This window comes from Polyodon spathula, chromosome 34 (genome assembly GCF_017654505.1).
Source record: "Polyodon spathula isolate WHYD16114869_AA chromosome 34, ASM1765450v1, whole genome shotgun sequence".
Classification (NCBI taxonomy): domain Eukaryota; kingdom Metazoa; phylum Chordata; class Actinopteri; order Acipenseriformes; family Polyodontidae; genus Polyodon; species Polyodon spathula.
Genome location: NC_054567.1, coordinates 5691634 through 5713254, shown reverse-complemented (window position 1 = coordinate 5713254; position 21621 = coordinate 5691634). Strand labels below are relative to the sequence as shown.

At 41.9% G+C, this 21621-nt stretch overlaps 1 protein-coding gene across 2 annotated transcripts in view; it reads right to left on the bottom strand.

Annotated features, from left to right (window-relative positions):
- LOC121303640 (adhesion G-protein coupled receptor D2-like) overlaps nucleotides 1–21621 on the bottom strand; it is an 82362-nt gene that overhangs the window by 45855 nt on the left and 14886 nt on the right. Inside the window, exons 3-15 of one of the 2 annotated variants that reach the window (XM_041234443.1) lie at nucleotides 21400–21454; nucleotides 20594–20845; nucleotides 17142–17774; nucleotides 12864–12986; nucleotides 12310–12404; nucleotides 8531–8809; nucleotides 6988–7099; nucleotides 6609–6743; nucleotides 4136–4244; nucleotides 3526–3631; nucleotides 2900–2955; nucleotides 1755–1881; nucleotides 178–281 (exon numbers count right to left, since the gene is read on the bottom strand). In XM_041234443.1, coding sequence (XP_041090377.1) covers nucleotides 178–281; nucleotides 1755–1881; nucleotides 2900–2955; nucleotides 3526–3631; nucleotides 4136–4244; nucleotides 6609–6743; nucleotides 6988–7099; nucleotides 8531–8809; nucleotides 12310–12404; nucleotides 12864–12986; nucleotides 17142–17774; nucleotides 20594–20845; nucleotides 21400–21454 — 2186 coding nt within the window. The remainder of the gene's footprint in view (nucleotides 1–177; nucleotides 282–1754; nucleotides 1882–2899; nucleotides 2956–3525; nucleotides 3632–4135; nucleotides 4245–6608; nucleotides 6744–6987; nucleotides 7100–8530; nucleotides 8810–12309; nucleotides 12405–12863; nucleotides 12987–17141; nucleotides 17775–20593; nucleotides 20846–21399; nucleotides 21455–21621) is intronic. The other variant, XM_041234444.1, reaches the window with a different exon arrangement.

Here is a 21621-nt window from a genome sequence, read left to right as displayed (position 1 = left end):
AATCCACACAAATGGCACATCCTAGTGCTAATATATATGATTCAGAAATGTGTGTAATTAGCCATTATTTCCACAAGCAACTGTAAACGGATTTAATTTTCTACACCATGCAGAATGTGAAATAGGTGTACTCTATACAATTACTATCAGATTCCTTTGAAAGGTTATCAGGCTCACCCCACAGCAATGAACAGAATGAAGGTCATGGCCAGGGCACAGAGGGACACCCCACAGCCAATGAAAGTGAGCATCCTCAGAGTAGATTCCTCCGCTGGGCTTCGCTGCAAACATACAATGCATGCATGTGTTACTACACTGTTCCTAGCACTTGGATCTAATCAGTATTCAGGTCAATGTTGAAATAGTTTTAGAAGCCATTATTTTTTCAGATTCTCATTCAGAAATTGGGAACTTCATGGGCTGATCATGTCTGCCCATCTAGCTGTCTGCCTCCCACTACATGGTGAACAGGATATCTGCTTTGATTGTGCCTCTCCACACTCCTAACCTTTTAAAGGCTTTCACTATAATCCCATCCGACTGTACAGATCCCTAAGCGTTCAGGTGGTGTGTGATTATTATGGGACGGTGAGGACCCTCTGTATGTGTGTGCACTGGTTTGTAGTGCTTCTAACTAATGAAAGCCAAGGTACCATGAACTAGCTATGGTGAATGCTTCCTCTCACAAGTGAACGGGAACACCTCCATCCAGACTTGTTGTGCTGTGGACTAACATTTCTGTAACGTTTAGCTGGGCGCACCAAATTAATTTCACTAGTGACTTAAACCCAGACCTCCAGAGATGAATGGTATACAATGCTAGTGAAGCAGGCCCTTGTACAGGAGACAGGTTTTTCTAACCATGCTTTGTTTATGCTGGTTTAGTAGAAGGAACTTATTTTATGTACAGTAAATGGAACCTAGAGTTTGTTTTCTGTAATATATAAAAGTTCCTGTTTCAGACAAGTAAGTACAGCTATGGCCAAAGGCTTTGCTTCACCCTATAGAATTAACTCATTTTGATTCGAAAAGTCGAATGAAACCTGTTGAATAAAGGTAACATATTGAATTACACACCGCTTTGTAATTTTCCATACACTTAACGAAAAACTGACAATTTTTTTTTTTTTAATCTAACAGGAAATACTGTACTACTTTATGGCTTCCTGCAGACTTTTGCGATATCATTTTGTGCTTTCTTTCATTGTAACGCTTTACAAACTTTCACGAGGACTAGTCATGAAAGCAATAGCTCTATGGGCTGGAGAAAACTAACGTAGCGTTACTAGATCATCCTCACTTGTGTAACAAAAGATGTTATTGTATACTGAAACAAGTCCATATCTGTAATTTATACAACGTGTGGTTACACACCTTATATGGAAAAACCTGTACCATAGTACACTTCCCAGCAGCCACTTTATTAGGACCTATACCTTTATAGGGTTGGGCCACAATTTTCTCTGTCACATTCCCCAAGCGGTTCACATGCAGTAATGAGCACATTATCATCCTGAAGTAGCCATCCCTATCAGAATACAAGTGAAGCATTGCTGAGTGGACGTTGATCAGCAATGATACTTAAGTAAACTATGGCGTTTGTTCAGCTTTTCAGAGTAACCAAAGGAGTGTGTCCCACACCAGGGCAATGCAATAGGGTCGACAGGTCCTAATAAAGTGATAACATATTGCAATTGGAAACAGTTCCAACAGCATGATGATGCATGACAGTTTTGTATACAATAGATGCTTACGTGCACTTCGTAAACTTCTAACAGCAGGGCAAAGTTGGTGGTGTGGTTGCAGAAGCAGGATGTTGATTTATAACCCAGGGCAGTTACGTTACACCCTGCCGTGGACCAGCTCCCTCCCTTCTCCATCCTGGACAGAACACAGACACAACCAGGTCACTACATGCACAGCAGGGGTACAATGACTACTTATTGTCCAGAAACAAGTAGTCAACAAAAACATATTAATAACACACATATGTGACTGCTCTCGTACAGTTTTGTAACACTTTATTGTTTGTGCACTTTAGTTTAAATGTCAATGTTTTAAAATGTAATTTAAATGCAATGGATTGCACACACAACAGCACTTCGGTCCATCTGAAACCGCACACAATTAGTTTAGTTTAATTCAAACAGCTGAATGCAATTAAAATATTGGCATTGCTAGTTCACTACCAGTATACACTTTAAAAATGTAAAAGCATCACTGTGTTGCTGCTGCTGTTTTGAAATTGAAGTGTGTGATTTATCAAACACCTGTTTCTGTCACTGTCACTTTTCTAGTTGGTTAGTCAACTATTCTATGCTATCCTACTACACAGAAATCACTTTAGCAAGACAAGAATGTGAAATACAGTTCCTAAAAGATTAAAGCTATAAATACAGATGTAATACAACTTAGGAAAGAACCACATTTCACGAAATAAATACAGACCTTAAAATCAGCAGAGGAATGTCTGTCTAATTCTGGCCTCGGATGTTGTTAGGTGTGCTATAGACATAGTGCTATATCATTTTTAGGGTTTGACGTCAATGTAAAGTCATGTTTTTATCTGTGAAATTGTATTTGTGTAACAAAATTGCAAGTACTATTTGGAAAACAAATGGACAATTCTCTCTATATTTCTGGGCTGCTTCCTCAGCTATAATATATCTTGAAGACTGGGATGGAAATTATTGATAAACTTAATTAGGCTTGTTACCTAATCACTGTGGCTAATTAGGCTCACAGTACCGTACACAATGTTATAGTAGAACGCCTATGGAACAATCCAGGCCAAATTTATCTGACTTCTAAACGCAGAACAGACATGAAATGTACATGTGGTATACTAAGTAAGTGCACAAGAGATTGTAGTTTTTCTGCTCTAAAGCACTGTACCTACCTGAGGTTGAAATCCCAGAATACACAAACAGGCTCGAATTCTATTCCAGGAGTATACTTAGAAAAAAAAAATATTGGTAAACAACAGTAATATCTATGCAACAAACAGAAACCAGTCAATATATGTGCTTTACTGAAGTTACACCATCCGCAAGATTTACAGTCTAACCCCTTAATATCACTCCTTAAACATACCCTTCCTCTTATTATCACCCCATTGTAATGTCCTGACCACAATATAATGAGAGTCAATGTTTGGGGTGTAAAGATACACGAATGCATTAATAATACGATACACATCATGATATGCAGGTTGCTATAGGATAGGTATCATTAAATATATTATTGTCCTGCTTGGCTACTTGCATGGCTACTGGTATGATGCATAATACAATTAAATGGTCACTTAATTTTGTTAAAAAATCTAATTTAACTGAGCTAGGTGGGTTCATTCAAGAACCACTTGGTGAGCTACAATGAGCTCTGTGTGCTTTTAGTCTTGTATCACAATACATGTGATACATACCTCTATTACGATACAATATATCATGGATTGAAAGTATCCCTCAAGTCAAATGGGACACATTCTTGGTAATATCACTGATCATTATACATTCTTAGCATTACCTCCACTCTGTGCTGAAGCTGGTAGTTTACAGCCATGTTAATTTGTTGAGCATCGCTTAGTATAGTGGTAGAGATAACAGAAGAACCCAGCACTGTACCCACATACCTAAACAGATTACAAAGAGGGTTAACATGCATGAGCAGGGAACGTGTCCACAAATATTTCACACAACTAACACAACACAACAGGGGGTGGACAAACAATGGGAAGCATCATAAACACACACTTCTGTGTAAAAGGAATGTCCCCGACATGATGGAGTCATGTGTATTGGAATTCAATGACTGAGTCACGTGTTTTGGATAAAATGCACCTTCTTGTGGAATCCCCAGCAAAGATCGGAAACAAGGCACAGCCAGGAAGCAAACCTGCATTCCTGTGGCAGAATGACTCAATCTGTACACCACACGATCCGATTGGACTGATTTACTTGACTGCCATTTAGACACTTTTCAGAGTGATGCATTTTATGTGGCAGCCAAATCAACCAATACTCTGAGAGAGGTGCAGCCTGTGTCATCTTCCATATAGAGTAATACTCAAGATTCAGATCAATTCTGGGGTCCGGTTCAATATTTTTGATGTACTGTACTGTAGCAGTTAACTTACTTGCGGCTTCCATCTGAAATTGCAGAAAACTGAGTGATATTGTTTGCACTTTCGAAATAGGGATGCAAGGAGCCATACCACGTGTTGACAAAGGTAACTTTTTTAAAACCTGAAGGAAAAAAGAGATGTATATATAAGCTGCTTCCAGGTTTTCTTGTGAATGAACTAAAGACACTGAAGTCCAACATTTTTAGGGTGATTGGCAAGAGATCTAGTTATTTTACTGCCTCTCCCACTGTGGTCCCAGTGGTTTCGGCATGAAGCTGATTTGCTTGTGATATAGCCACACATATGGCTGGGTTTCAGTCCTGGCCCAGAACAAGCCAAGTGGATTACATTAAAGAAATACAAAAAAAGTCATATGTGCATACGTGACGGATACACCCCGCCCCTGTGCGCAGTGTGTGACGTATGCACCCCGCCCCTGTGTGCAGTGTATGTGTGACGGATGCACCCCGCCCCTGTGCGCAGTGTGTGACGGATGCACCCCGTCCCTGTGTGTAGTGTGAGACCGATGCACCCCGCCCCTGTGCGCAGTGTGAGACGGATGCACCCCGCCCCTGTGTGCAGTGTATGTGTGCTGGATGCACCCAGCCCCTGTGCGCAGTGTATGTGTGACAGATGCACCCCGCCCCTGTGTGTAGTGTGAGACGGATGCACCCCGCCCCTGTGTGCAGTGTGTGTGTGACGGATGCACCCTGCCCCTATGCACAGTGTATTTGTGACGGATGCACCCCGCCCCTGTGTGTAGTGTGAGACGGATGCACCCCGCCCCTGTGCGTAGTGTGAGACGGATGCACCCCGCCCCTGTGTGCAGTGTGTGACGGATGCACCCCGCCCCTGTGTGTAGTGTGTGACGGATGCACCCCGCCCCTGTGCACAGTGTGTGACGGATGCACCCCGCCCCTGTGTGCAGTGTGAGACGGATGCACCCCGCCCCTGTGCGTAGTGTGAGACGGATGCACCCCGCCCCTGTGCGCAGTGTGAGACGGATGCACCCCGCCCCTGTGCGCAGTGTGAGACGGATGCACCCCGCCCCTGTGCGCAGTGTGTGACGGATGCACCCCGCCCCTGTGTGCAGTGTGAGACGGATGCACCCCGCCCCTGTGTGCAGTAGTGTGTGACGGATGCACCCCGCCCCTGTGTGCAGTGTGTGACGGATGCACCCCGCCCCTGTGTGTAGTGTGTGACGGATGCACCCCGCCCCTGTGCGCAGTGTGTGACGGATGCACCCCGCCCCTGTGCGCAGTGTGAGACGGATGCACCCCGCCCCTGTGCGCAGTGTGAGACGGATGCACCCCGCCCCTGTGCGTAGTGTGAGACGGATGCACCCCGCCCCTGTGCGTAGTGTGAGACGGATGCACCCCGTCCCTGTGCGCAGTGTGTGACGGATGCACCCCGCCAACTGTGTGTAGTGTGAGACGGATGCACCCCGCCCCTGTGCGTAGTGTATGTGTGACGGATGCACCCCGCCCCTGTGCGCAGTGTATGAGTGACAGGTGTCCAGCGCGTACGAGGGGGGAGCCCGATTGTCCAGTGCGTACGAGGGAGGGAGCCCGAGTGTCCAGTGCGCACGAGGGGGGAGCCCGAGTGTCCAGTGTGTACGAGGGGGGGGGCTGTGTGTCCAATGCGCACGAGGGGGGAGCCCGAGTGTCCAGTGCGCACGAGGGGGGAGCCCGAGTGTCCAGTGCGTACGAGGGGGGGGGGGGGCTGAGTGTCCAGTGCGCACGAGGGGGGAGCCCGAGTGTCCAGTGCGCACGAGGGGGGAGCCCGAGTGTCCAGTGCGCACGAGGGGGGAGCCCGAGTGTCCAGTGCGCACGAGGGGGGAGCCCGAGTGTCCAGTGCGCACGAGGGGGGAGCCCGAGTGTCCAGTGCATACGAGGGGGGAGCCCGAGTGTCCAGTGCATACGAGGGGGGAGCCCGAGTGTCCAGTGCATATGAGGGGGGAGCCCGAGTGTCCAGTGCATACGAGGGGGGAGCCCGAGTGTCCAGTGCGTATGAGGGGGGAGCCCGAGTGTCCAGTGAGTACGAGGGGGGAGCCCGAGTGTCCAGTGCGTACGAGGGGGGAGCCCGAGTGTCCAGTGCGTACGAGGGGGGAGCCCGAGTGTCCAGTGCGTACAAGCCTGTCTGTCTACTTCCTGGTCTAACGTCACCCACAAGCCATCCGGGTGACAAGATAGCACAGTTAATTATAGTAATTGATCAAAGAGTAGCTAAAAAGCTGTGTGTTTGAGGCCTCATTCATCATTGTATCCCTTACTGGGTTAACATACCATATGAGATTCAATAGCGCCACCTATGGTTAATAGTTTTTCTTTTGTTATTGTGTTCCACATGCCTTGTTCTGAGTTAGTACCAAAATTCAGCACTCTGCGTCGACTCGATAAGACCTCATGCCAAATTTTACATTCCATATGTTGACATGTTGCAGCAGTGAGACCCTCCTCACCCGACGTGCTTCACACAAACTTACCATGTCGTTGAAGTTCTTTGATTTGTTCAGGAGGAACTGAAATGTAATCGCCAGTGCTCTCATTCCCAGATTGCAGCCCATAGAAGTCAGCATCAGAGGAATTATGGCTGAGGAACCGCTGTTTCACTTTGAGTTCTGCAGAAACAAGCAACGCATTACAGTCATGTAAGTGCACAATGGGTAAGATGTATGGTATTATTTTGTTAGCTACAATCACCATAAATGGTTTGAAAATAAATGGTATTTATGAGACTTTCCCAGATGGAAATGTTCTGTGATAACAGGCAAACAGAAAATTTAAACTCAATACTGGTGGCGTGCGATTAAAGCAAGCTATTCTTCATATATGCAGAGCATGGCAGCAGTGTGCTTAACGTACTGATGTTACTGCTGTCTATCACCATCTCACTGCTTCCAGCCGTCAGCAGCAGGTTAAGATTGGCAGCCATCCTGTCAATGCTCTGGACCACCGTCATCGGTCCATTTACAAGCTAGAAAAAAGAAATGAAAACAGACACAAATTAAACTGGTATTCAGTTCCTGCAAAGTATCTTCCACTCCAAGAGTGACCTTGAGAGAGCTGCTGATAAAATGAAGCTCGAATTGCCTATTGACATCACACAGAATACAAGGCAGAGCTAGAATTGGTTTAAGAATGCTGCCTTCTGTAAAATGAGCTTCAATAGTCAAAGCATTTCTACATTTCAATGTACTGTGTATGCTTATGTACTATTATATATATATATATATATATCTATATATATATATATATATATATATATATATATATATACACACACACACACACTGTATATATAATGTGCAAATGATTGCTGACTGAATCACACATTTGTGTGTGTGTGTGTGTATATATACACATACACACACACACACCATATTCGTTTGTATACGCTGTTTCTTAAGTATTGCAATATTATTATGACCGAAAAGAACAATTACTGTGAAGCTAAAATGTGAAAAAAACTCATTATTGTAGTTATAGCAACAGGCATACAAGCTTTTTCTCTTTTTGAAGAACGCTCTGACACCGAATCAAAGTGACGTTCTCTTTCTACAAAGTAATTAGTGCAGTCTTCTGGGAAGGTATACTGACACAGTTCCACTTGGCCTCATACTGTATGATCACCCACATGGGGTTTTGTGATTTTACTTAAAAGCTCTAGTTTGTATTTTTCTCAATAAGCTAAATTAAGCTATCTTTAGACAAACACATTGGTTCCCCTCTATCAATACTAGTTCATTAGCTCTTAATAATACGGAAAGAGAAACAAATCATTAAATAGAAAAATGCAGCATGCATTGGTGTCATTGGATATTACTTGTTTTACACTGCCACCTAGAGGTCAAAATGCCCACTGCAAGATAGTATAATCTCATGTATTTAACCCAGGTGTGCCAGGAAGGCAGCAGTGTGTCCTGGCTTTCGTTCCACCCGAGCTCTCAATGACTTCATTTGGCTAATTATTTGTATAATTGGACACATTTAACACTTCTCTCCTGGCCCTTAAAATGTTTTATAGGTAGGTAGCTTGAATAAAGTGTATGTTTTAATCATCAACTGTAAAAAAAAACTTAAAAAAAATATATGTCCAATTACACAAATAATTTGATCAATTAAGTTAACTGAGAGCTTAAGTTGGAATGAAAATCAGAAGATCCTGCGGCCCTCAAAGACTGGAGATTGACACCCCTAATTTAAAAAGTGCACGCCCCACCTTAAAACTAGTTTTTGCATTTAGAAAAGATCACTTTTAGTATTGCTTTTAAATCATCAAAGTCCCCATTTTGAATTTCTGCTGTGTTCCCTGCTGAAATAATGCAATTGCCTCGATAGTAACGTTTAACAGTCATATTACAGAGGAGGCAAGGGGTGTAGCTGGGTTTCCAGTCTGGACTCTTACCTCCCTAATAGCTGCCCACTTGCTGACATGGTCCTTTTCAAACATTGCACCTGCTATTGCAATGAAGTTCCTGCTGAGTTCCTCAATGGTTACCGTGCTCTCGTTGGCTTTAACATCCATGTCAGCCACGTGCATCAGAAACTGCACTAGTGCCAGCAGGTCAGACGGCTCTAGCTCCCCATCCCCTTCTCTGAGGGCTTGGTGTGTGCACTGCAGGATCTGGTGCACTTCAGAGACACTCACGTTTACTAAGTACTTAGCAGAAAAGCTTGCTTCAATCTGAGGAAGGGAGAACTCTGGAGGTTAGCTGCTGTTCGAAGCTCATTTTAAACCCTTAGCACACTCGTGACCTTAACAATATACAGCAAATCCAAGCCCTTTTTTCTCACTTTTTGCCATTTTTTACCGAAGGATTCATGGGTTTTACAAATATAGGTTATTATTTTCACCAAAAGTTTGGCCAACTAAAGCATGTGAAAATACAGATTTAAAACAAGAAAATATGTGACTTCACATTCGGTAAATACATTTGTAAAAAAATATACACTGAACAAAAATATAAACGCAACATGCAACAATTTCAAAGATTTTACTGAGTTACAGTTCATATAAGGAAATCAGTCGAAATAAATTTATTAGGCCTGACATGACTAGGAATACAGATGTGCATCTGTTGATTACAGATACCTTAAAAAAAAAAAAAAAGGTAGGGGCGTGGATCAGAAAACCAGTCAGTATCTGGTGTGACCACCGTTTGCCTCATGCAGCGCGACACATCTCCATCGCATAGAGTTGATCAGGCTGTTGATTGTGGCCTGTGGAATGTTGTCCTACTCCTCTTCAATGGCTGTGCGAAGTTGCTGGATATTGGCGGGAACTGTAACACGCTGTCGTACACGTCGATCCAGAACATCCCAAACATGCTCAATGGGTGACATGTCTAGTGAGTATGCAGGCCATGGAAGAACTGACATTTTCAGCTTCAAGGAATTATGTACAGAGCCTTGCGACATGGGGCCGTGAGGACGATGAGCATGCTGATGAGCTTCCCTGAGACGGTTTCTGACAGTTTCAGACGATCCTGCAGGTTTAGAAGCTGGATGTGGAGGTCCTGGGCTGGCGTGGTTACACGTGGTCTGCGGCTGTGAGGCTGGTTGGATGTACTGCCAAATCCTCTAAAACGAAGTTGGAGGTGGCTTATGGTTGAGAAATGAACATTCAATTCTCTGGCAACAGCTCTGGTAGACATTCCTGCAGTCAGCATGCCAATTGCACGCTCCCTCAAAACTTGAAACATCTGTGGCATTGTGTTGTGTGACACTTTTATTGTCCCCAGCACAAGATGCACCTGTGTAATGATCATGCTGTTTAATCAGCTTCTTGATATGCCACACCTGTCAGGTGGACGGATTGTCTTGGCAAAGGAGAAATGCTCACTAACAGGGATTTAAACACATTTGTGCACAAAATTTGAGAGAAATACGCTTTTTGTGCGTATGAAAAATTTCTGGGATCTTTTATTCCAGCTCATGAAACATGGGACCAACACTTTACATGTTGCGTTTATATTTTTGTTCGGTGTAGTTGTAAATTATGCACTCCAGACGTGTTAAATAACTAAACTCTTACTTTGTATTACACCACCCATACATGTCTCTGTTGCCAAAACGCCCTTCACTTCCACACCAACCCCGCCCCCCACAACCTTACTAAGCCTTCTGACCTTTGACCTGCCTAGCATACGCTGCTTAAAGCGTAACACCCCAATACTCTACATCCCCCCCCCTTAAGTATCTGTCAACCGCTATGTTTTTTTTTTTTTTTTTTTATCAAGAATAATAACATGTAGAACAAGAATCTACTATGATCCTACTATGAGGACAGGGGTGTGTTTGTCCTTGAGTCCCCCTGGCCTTTCTGAACCACACTGGGCTGGTCAGACACGATGTCCTCTACTTGTAGTTGGGGACTGTCAGGCTGTGGCATGTCTGACTCTTTAAGAAGACAACTACGGATATGGTCCCAATGTCTCCGGTAGGCTCTGCCATCTTGCAATTGTACAACATGTGCTTGATGCCATTTTGGTCCATAAACTGCCTGAATAGTTCTCCCACAAACTGTGGTCCATTGTTGGAAACAACTGATTCTGGCAGTCCTATAATAGCAAAAGTGACTCTGAGTCTGTCAATAGTAGCCTCTGCTGTTGACGAGGTCATCAAGTGGACCTCAATACACTTGAAATGCACATCCACTATCACCAGGAGCATTTTTCCATTAAGAGGACCAGCATACTCCACATGAATTCTTTCCCATAGTCTTTGTGGCCATGTCCTGGGATGTAGCGGTGCCTCTGGACGGGTGTGCTGATTTACTTGGAATCTGGTGCATTCCTACATTCTTTTCTAATTCCTGGTCCATTTTCGGCCACCACACATAGCTCCTTGCTAAACTTTTCATGCGCACTATCCCTAAAATCGCACTAAAATCGGCAAACCCACTCATTCCCTCCTCTGATGATGGAAAGCATGTTCATGTGACAGGTAGCAAGCCCTCTCATTCCCTCCTCTGATGATAGAAAGCATGTTCATGTGACAGGTAGCAAGCCCTCTCATTCCCTCCTCTGATGATGGAAAGCATGTTCATGTGACAGGTAGCAAGCCCTCTCATTCCCTCCTCTGATGATGGAAAGCATGTTCATGTGACAGGTAGCAAGCCCTCTCATTCCCTCCTCTATTGATGATGGAAAGCATGTTCATGTGACAGGTAGCAAGCCCTCTCATTCCCTCCTCTGATGATGGAAAGCATGTTCATGTGACAGGTAGCAAGCCCTCTCATTCCCTCCTCTATTGATATGGAAAGCATGTTCATGTGACAGGTAGCAAGCCCACTCATTCCCTCCTCTGATGATGGAAAGCACGTTCATGTGACAGGTAGCAAGCCCACTCATTCCCTCCTCTGATGATGGAAAGCACGTTCATGTGACAGGTAGCAAGCCCACTCATTCCCTCCTCTGATGATGGAAAGCATGTTCATGTGACAGGTAGCAAGCCCTCTCATTCCCTCCTCTGATGATGGAAAGCATGTTCATGTGACAGGTAGCAAGCCCACTCATTCCCTCCTCTGATGATGGAAAGCACGTTCATGTGACAGGTAGCAAGCCCACTCATTCCCTCCTCTGATGATGGAAAGCATGTTCGTGTGACAGGTAGCAAGCCCTCTCATTCCCTCCTCTGATGATGGAAAGCATGTTCATGTGACAGGTAGGGTTTGACTGTTAAAGTGTTTTCTCATTTCCACGTTCTGCATTAGCCATAGCCCTTCTTTTTTATATGTGCGTGACTTTTTCACATAACATGTAGTGTGTTACCACATTTCGTTACTTGTCTGACAAAGTAACCATTAAAATTACAAGTTGCTGAAAAATGTAATTAGATTACTGTAATGTGTTATGTGTTGCGCGTTACTCCCCAACACTGTCTAATTATGGAGTTAATGAACTCCAGTAACTTCATGTTTCATCATACAACTCTTTCAGCACTACAGATACAGCAGACTGCAGTCTAAGGGAAGTGATTTCACTCAACACAGCACATCAGTTAATTAGCCCAGACCTCAAGTGTAACTGCAGATGACTCCCAAAAGACCAACTTTGGATACTTTGTGTTGTTATACTTGCAAAGTAAAGCTGACATTATGTTGCGTCTTGCTGCATTTGAGGTGATACAAAATACACTTCTATTGATTTCCCCAGGAATAACTGAAATGTTGAGTTTGCTTACCGTGGAACTGTTGGTAAGTTTGATCAAATAGTCGATGAACTGAGTGTTACTTTCTTCATGAGATTCTTCTATTTCCTTTAACTTCAAATATGTATCTGCAACATAATAATTATTATTGTTATCATGGGGTGTCAATTTGAATACGAATAAACACCTATAGAATTTTCCAAAATAGACAAAACTCAAACAAACATTCTTTTTCGAAATGATTTCGAGTGCACTGGAAAGCATTATATATGAAATGAGAAACAAAAATACAGTTTAATTGTGGAAGAAGAAAAATCACATATGCTAAAATTATATTTTATATACCAAATATAGATTTTTTTTTTTTCAGGCTTAAAACGATCTTATAACATTATATAGCAGTTTTTGTGACTATGCTATAACCAAAGCTTTGAAAAGCATGTACATAAGGTACAATAGAGAATTTGAAAATAAAATATTAACAAGAAAGTTCAACTTCATGGTAAGTAATGAGATAAGGTACAGTACCTTAACTTACTGTAAAAAATGGGTTACATTATTTCAAATGCATTTTATTAACAAATTACCTTTTTTGTGTTTGCACACGAATGCTAGAGGTCTTGTGCAGGGGCTGTAGCCATGTGTTTGCTGCTGCGTTCCTGGGGCGATCTGAAAGGACCTGCATTCTTTATTGGGTAGAAATTTAAGATCTGGAGTGCAGGGAACACAAACAAGAGAGTACACTGAAAAATCCAACCAATAATAAACAAAACAAAGTGGAATGAAACAGTTTGATCATACCAGCTTACCAAATAATATCTATTCTGTAACAAGCATCATCATTTTATAAATTAGGTGTCAGAAGTTAAAAGCCACATGGGTGCTTATAACTTCTCAGTTTTAAAAGTCACCAAGATGTGATGGCAAACAATACAGCCAATGATGCAACGAGGGGGGGGGGGGGGGGGGGGGGGGGGGGGGGGGGGGGGGGATCAGGGGGCTAAAGCCCCCCCCCCCCCCCCCCCGATGCTACTATAAATTCATGATTGTACAGTCGCATTTACATAAAATATTCTATGGAAGCAGTGTCGCAAACATTGCTTCCAACAACTAATGAAAACCATGAATGTATGCAGCTTACAAAATGCGATGCTCGCTTCTGGAAGGAATATTGGCATACTGTAGTGTAGCAGAATTGTGCAGGACGCCGGAACTGTTGTGTGTTGTTTTTCCCTGGGACTATTTGTTTGCCGGATCCTGTTGCAGCTAAACTGAGCGTGCAACTCCAGGACTGCTGCAAGCTTGCACCAGCAGTGACCTTCCCCTGGGCGCAGGAACAGGGATACACAAGACTTGGGGTGCACCTGGCGGGAGGCGCAGGCAGGTTTGGGAAGGGGGCTGTGATTGACCGCATGTAAAATGCAGTGGTAAATTGCGGGGATAGTTTGGGATCTCATCTGCATTACAGTCATGTTTAATTACTCAGCAGAAAGCAAAAGTTTCCAGCACTGTTACCATAAACTGGAATTTGATCCCTAATGGACTTTTATTTTGAAAGTAATTAAGAAATTCCTCACACTTAGTTGAAGACAGTTCAATGTTACTAACAGGTGGTAAGGGTGGTTTACCAGTTTATCTTTTGTTAAAAAGAGCCCCCTTTAATTATTTTATTTTCCTCAATAAGATTAGAGAAAGAAACACGTCTTACAGCATTATTACACCTCAATAGATAACACTATGTAACATAATTTTTGTTCCTGGGTAGTAAGTGTTATTTCCTAATTGCTTATGCCTCAAAAGTATAGAAAATGGCTATTATTCCCCACAAACTTTGCTTTTGTGACCAGGACAGTGAAATTTCAAAATATCACTATTTCCAATGGGAAAATGGCAAAATGTGTGTCTTTTCGTTCACATAAAGTCAGAAAAAAACAACATATGAATCCAAATTAACATGTATTTATACTAAAGTAATACAAAAATGACTACAAAAGATTTAGAAGTGAGTAGTTTTTCGAGATTTACGATTATACTGTAAATACAGTATAATCGTAAATCTTGGTTATGGTTCTGTGGAACACGAGTTGTTTAAAATGTATATTTGTATTTAGGTAAGAGGATTGCACAGCACTTCACGTGCAGGTAAAATGTAATAATATGCGAGTACGGGGAATTGCACTTTATTAATTCATGTGCAGTTGTACCGAGACTCCAATTGAATGATTGATTAGCAGTCTAGTCATGGTACAGCTGCATAAAAGCTGCATGTTCTCACTCACTCGTAAGAACATAAGAACATAAGAAAGTTTACAAACGAGAGGAGGCCATTCGGCCCATCTTGCTCGTTTGGTTGTTAGTAGCTTATTGATCCCAAAATCTCATCAAGCAGTTTCTTGAAGGATCCCAGGGTGTCAGCTTCAACAACATTACTGGGGAGTTGATTCCAGACCCTCACGATTCTCTGTGTAAAAAAGTGCCTCCTATTTTCTGTTCTGAATGCCCCTTTGTCTACCCTCCATTTGTGACCCCTGGTCCTTGTTTATTTTTTCAGGTCGAAAAAGTCCCTTGGGTCGACATTGTCAATACCTTTTAGAATTCTGAATGCTTGAATCAGATCGCTGCGTAGTCTTCTTTGTTCAAGACTGAACAGATTCAATTATTTTAGCCTGTCTGCATACGACATGCCTTTTAAATCCGGAATAATTCTGGTCGCTCTTCTTTGCACTCTTTCTAGAGCAGCAATATCCTTTTTGTAGCGAGGTGATCAGAACTGAACACAATATTCAAGATGAGGTCTTACTAATGCATTGTACAGTTTTAACATTACTTCCCTTGATTTAAATTCAACACTTTTGACAATGTATCCAAGCATCTTGTTGGGCTTTTTTATAGCTTCCCCACATTGTCTAGATGAAGACATTTCAGAGTCAACAAAAACTCCTAGGTCTTTTTCATAGATTCTTTCTCCAATTTCAGTATCTCCCATATGATATTTATAATGCACATTTGTACTGCCTGCGTGCAGTACGTTACACTTTTCTCTATTAAATGTCATTTGCCATGTGTCTGCCCAGTTCTGAATCTTGTCTAGATCATTTTGAATGATAACCCGGGGTTGTGTGTTCAGTGAGTGGAGAACGGGATTGGAGACGGAGGTAACAGTTAGTATAATAGTTAAAATACAAGCTCGCAGTGTTTTGTCTGTGTAGTCCGTTTTGTTTGTCTTTTTGTTTTGGCTACGAGTGCATGTCCTGTGTCTTGTTTGTCTTTCAACCTTCTATTTTCTGCCTGTTTTGTTATTAAATACTGAGTGAGAACAATCGCTCAGCTTCACCAAACCCCACCTCTCCGTTGTTTATTTCCTGGTTCCTGGTCTGACGTCACCCACTGCAGCCGTCTTTGTGACAGTACTGTATCAAGTTTAATCACAATTCCTGGGGGGAATATATATAGGGAATGGAAGTGCAAGAAGCATAATTTATAAAAATCTAATTAAGCCTAAATGGTTAAATATAAAGATAAGAAAGCCTTTTTCCAGGGTCACTATTCAATAAAGTGGGGGTCCCCTCCTGTCACTATCTTTGTGAATGGCACAGACTGTCTCCTGGTAAAAAACATTGAGCTTGTTTAACAGGGTTAAGCTTTCGTTGCACTTTTATTAAAGATGTTTCATTTTTTATTAGCACTGTGATTTTTTTATATTGGTATGCCTTGAAATCAGGTGCGAATTTTTGTAAGGAAATTGCAGTGTAATTAATCAATTAGCCCAATTGTGTGCAGGTGCATAGGTGGATTGATTAAGAAGAGCAAGAAAGGGCTGGGAGAACATTCAAGATAACGAGCAGCTCGTGTGAGCATGGATGCTGGGGCTGGGAAGTAAGAGCGGAGGTAAGGAGTTTGACAAACTGCTACATTGTGTGTAAAATGGGGTGAGCTTTATTCACTATGCCGTGTAACTTAAGGTGCCCTTCAGTGCTTTACTACCAGTGGGGCTGGCTTGTGAACGACGCTGTCTGTAGTTTGTGTAGCTGATGTTAACTACAATGCCTCTGTCTTTATGAAGCCTTGAAAAATGATAAATATGATATAATCTCCAGCTGTGAATGCAAAACGCATATTTTATCTTATAAATAAAAACACTGAACTCCATTTCTGCTTGTTCTCTGCTTTTCTTGTGGTTCTTGCATTGCTATTTTCCAAAAAAAGAACCTGTGCTGTTAAACTTGGGTAAAATTGCGAAACATTATATTGGAGTTGCTCTTTTACAGAGCTGGCGTAGTCAGATTACTGCACAGTGTAGCGTGGTGTTTTAGCCTGAGTACAGCAGTAGAGGACGATTGTACAAATTCTGATTCAAAAGATATTTGACCTTTTACAGCAAAGGCAAATGCAACGTATTAAAATAAAATAAAAGACAAACTACTTAACAATTAACAGTTTTCAGCACTCTCAAAAACATGCCCATAACAACATTTAATTGGATAATCAGTTCTCCAGCTGTATATAAAAATATGTGTAAGGTACAATTACCCCAGTTCTACTATATTGACTTTCCCAGATCTATCTGATGTTTGTAATTGTTCTGAGTGGTTCTAGGATCTTGCTCTGGGCTTTAACCTTGCTAGAACAATCTTAACTGCTGGGCATTGAACAGAATTTCCTCATTCATAATTATGTGACATATTATGGCCTCACCTCCTCTTCTCTCTCTCTCTCAATATCCATATAGATATAGAGAGAAATGGTGGGACCTCAAATACAGTAGAACTTCAGTCTGTTCACGCAAGCCACAAGACATATTTCTAGAAGAACATCCTATTGTTTTAAACATGTATATAATTCCAAGTTATTTTATAGACCCTTACCTGGGCACATAAACTTCATCAAAGACTGCTCAACTGTTGCTTCAACAGTAATCTTGGTTAAATCCCAATGGAACAGCTGGTTCTGCGTGATCATTGAGCAGGGACTGACCCCTGCCACTTGCTCTTCACTCAGTGTCTGGTTCCAGATATTTAACGCTGTGATGTTACCACAGAAAGCCTCATTAAAAGTTCCTCCCAGAGTGTCTTGGTCTTGTCCAATGATAAACATGCCACCACCATTAATATCGTTGCTTGCATAGAGACTACTGCCAGAGCTTCCCCTTTCCCTGTCAATGTAGATTGCCCAGGTCCCCTTAGCTTTTTCCCAGGTGACACAGAGGTGATGCCACTCCCCATCATTTCTGAGCAGTGTTTTGTAGTGCGTGTGATGTCCATGCACAATTAAAGCCATGTTTATGTTGCCATGTTCGTCCGTTTGCCCTCGCAGTTGAAACGCATTGATGAAGTGAGGTTCTGCATAGGAGAAGATGGTGGAAACTCCCTGGGTTTTGGTGTCCCATTGCACCCATGCACAGACAGTGATCTCAGACAATGCAGGAAACTGGAGCTCAACCTTGGCATACTTGGTGTGTGTTATCTCTTGGAACATCAAAATGGGTAGCAGGAGAGGGCCTGGAAACATGAAAAACACAGGCAGTACAGAAGAGGGCACTCAATGAAAGTTGAGGAAGTAGTTAATTCATTAATGAGGAAGACCTCGCAAGTGAAAATAACGCACATTGTGATAAAAAAAAAAAAACTATGTTTAACTCTAAACAGCTCAAATAAGGATCTCTTTTCTTAGATCAGTGGTTTTCAAACTGGGGTACTCGAGCGCTCCTCAGGGGGTACGCGAGAAAAATCCTGTAATGGCAGACGATAGATTTTTATTTATTTATTTGTTTTACCACATTGTAAATCTTTGCGATTTAGAAATCGAATTAACAGTGCTGAATCTCCTTTCAAATAAAACCACAACCCTACTGGTGCGCGTTTACTTTCTGTTGGGCGAGGTTAACTATAAACACCCAAGCGGCTGCTGACAGGGAGTGAGCGCTGAGCGCACACAGGGCTCAGTTACATATTCAAATAGCAGCGCGACGCTGCAGTCTGTTGGCTAAACAGAAAATGTGTAGTATTTACTAGGTACGTTTGCTTTCTGTAATTTAAATGTTCAGTGTTTGTAATTTAGTTTAATCAGTTCAGTGCGTTTTGTCGAAGTTTATGTTTTGAAATACCGGTATTATTGAGTTTAGCAGGCAGCTGTGCCGCCCTGCTGAGACAGTGAAATCAGTGCGCTGGAGCAGAAGCGGACACGACTGTGTTATCTTTGTGTTTTTTTTGACTAATTCGTAGAAGAACTTCTTTGTCAAGTAATTGCATTAGCCTGCGCATGTACGCCGATAATTATTAGGCTAATAAAAAACACGGTATTGTTATTATTACAAAAATGGAATCGCGGATATATATATATATATATATATATATATATATATATATATATATATATATATATATATATATATAAAATCAATCCCTAACTCCTGGATTGGGAAGTGTCTGAAATTGGATTCCCTACTCCAGACCTATTGAGTGTGTTCATATTATATAGAGAGTGCCCATCAACAAGCTGTCTGGCAGCTGATTAACATGAACAGACGACTGCACTAAACACTAACATGGAAGCATTTTGCTGAAAGTCATTTTTGACTGCATAATATAAAAAAGTCACCTTTCAATTTAGTTTTTGGAGATATTCACTTCAAAACAACGTGCTTATTCTGGCTTGATTCGATACTGCGCAAGACACACAGCATTTTAAATGTGCAGCTCAAGTGTTAAACCAGAACATTCGCGTTAAATAAAACACACATATTTAATGTGTTATTCAATATTCACATAGTTCTGCATGCTACCAGATTTTTTAAAAAGATGCCTGTATTTGTAAATTTTAAAGAGTTTTTATGTAAAATGCATTTCTGCATTTGTTGGAAGAAATGTGCCACTTTTGTTGAGAATTGCGTTCTGATTTTGTTTTAAATTAGAGCCCTAGTTTTGTTTTCAAAAGCAGAACCTGTTTTTGGACTCGTTTTGACACTTTAGTCTGGATTTTGAAATAATTTTACCTAGCAGTTTTAGTTTTAATTGTATTTAATTTTAATTGGTTTAACAGCAGTGTTCCATGAGCAGTAATTGGCTGAACTCTGGCCCCTCCTCCTTCCCTGTGCTTCTGAGCCAGAAAATCCAGTCCTGTTTAGCTATTTATATTAATGACCCACTTAAATTTTTTTGTATCTTGAAGTCCTATTTGTTCATTTTAAAATACAGAATAACATACCCTTGTCTAGGGGCTGCATTGTTTACTAATCAGGGTGTGGTTTTACTGAAATCTGTGATAAAAAGCAGGCACATCGGTAGGTAAGCATTTTTTATATATATAAAAAATGGGGGTACATGGTAGACTAGATTAGACTTTTTGGAAAGGGGTACGGGGCCTAAAAGTTTGAAAACCACTGCCTTAGATAAAGCTCCACATCTTGCATCACATGGAAATTATGTACAAATGTGCCGATTATTTAAATATTCTTCTATAAACAGTCAGTGCTGCTTTATTGGGATGCCTCGTGGGAAGTAAAAATATCCCTAATAAGCGCTCTCAAGTCTCAATTAAATGAGGCACTTGAGATGAGTCACACTTTTTTCTCTCTAAATAAAAATAAAAATAATAAAATTACATCACATTATGATTAAATGTTAAATAAATAATTAGATTTTTTTTTTTATTCCTAAACAAAATTAAATCGCCTTTTTTTTTTATTTCTACATAAAAAGAAAAAGAACGAAATCACATCTTATCACAAGGCGAGGCATCTGTGATGTTGACACGCCAACTTTCTTTGCAACAGTAGCCTGAGAACTACAGGAGATCTCAGCAGCTCCTTCAAGAGCTCAATGCGGTTTACACAATTTACGCAAGTCACAGTGTAAATATGTACTCACTGTACTGTGCTACACGAAACTGTCTTCCTGTGAAAAGTGATCTCCAGTCATCATTTGAAAATACTGTATCCTAATTAAACAAAGTGACGTCCCAATTAAGCAGAAATCCTGATTATCAGTATTATATCAGACTGTATTATAAATATAGAATATTCTGTGTAAGATACATGCTGATTTTAACCCACTCAACAGAGGGTAAACCCTTTTGTGAAGTCGATATCAGCTTGCACCACACAGCAAAACTAGTGTTTGCTGCACCACACTGTGATTTCAGTTCCTGTGACTCCATGGAAGGACAGAAGGGATCCTTATACCTGCTGCACAGGAAGTGAATTCATAATGGTGTATAATTACTGTAAGCTACTGCTGAATCTACTCCAGAATGCCCATATACTGCATGCTACAATAGCAGACTGGAATATTGCACACAACACATTGCTCGACATACTTACTGTTCTGCCCTCCAGTGACCCATGGGTGCCCCCATCCATGAGCACTCGAGTCCCTTAACCATACTGGATCACTGACCCCCAGGGCCAGAAGCAAATTCTTTGTCGATTCCAGATCATCCTGTGAGGTGTCATTGGGCAACAGGCTAAATTGTTGTCTGCAGTATTTCACTGCATGCCTGAAATCCAGGGAAAGATTTACATATTCAAAAACTCCATCAAGATTCTGGAGGACTGTCTGTGAAAGCTTGAAATCTGCAAAGAAAGAAGCTTATAGTAACTAAAAAGTAAACAGGTCACAGTGTTTAACCAAATCTGAAATGCGACCGTTTATAACACATGAACAAGTATATAAAGCATCGTGCGTGTTGAGGCACAATTAATACATGAATAAAATCTATGAGACAGCTGCATCGTGAAGTTTTAACATGCTGAGTGTGCAATAACACCCTACAGTTAGTTTAGTTTTAGGTGCCTCACACACAGCGTCTATACTAACTGTGCCCTGTGCCCCAGCACCCCCAATCCATACCCCCCCCCCTAAAAACACGGCACTCCTGCCTCTCATTAGCAGAACATCCCTCCCTTACTGTTCCATTCCCAATACTGGCTGCCACAACATCCCCACCTGCCTTACACAACAGCAGACTCTAGTGTTGTCTGGTGCTCGGTGGCAGTAGTCACAGAGCCAGAAGCGTTCTGACTCTAGCTGGTGATCCGACTGTTAAAAGTGTTCTGGCAGGTTGTTAAAAAAATCTATTCATTCCTAAGAGCAGAGCTTTAACAATCCTAAGAACATTAAGACTAACCTCCAGAAATGTTTCTGTGTTCCCAGGATGCACTAGTTCCAATAAGTCTGCAAACCTGAAAATATACAAGAAATTATACAAGGGCAAAAAAACAGCCAGCAGGAAAAAAAATCTCATCTGAGACAATCACACTGCAGAGCAGGGCAGAGGAGAGGAGAGCGAGATACTGCCTCCCGCAGCGAACCGACACCCACCCCAGGGTCCAACACCAAAGCTGCCCCA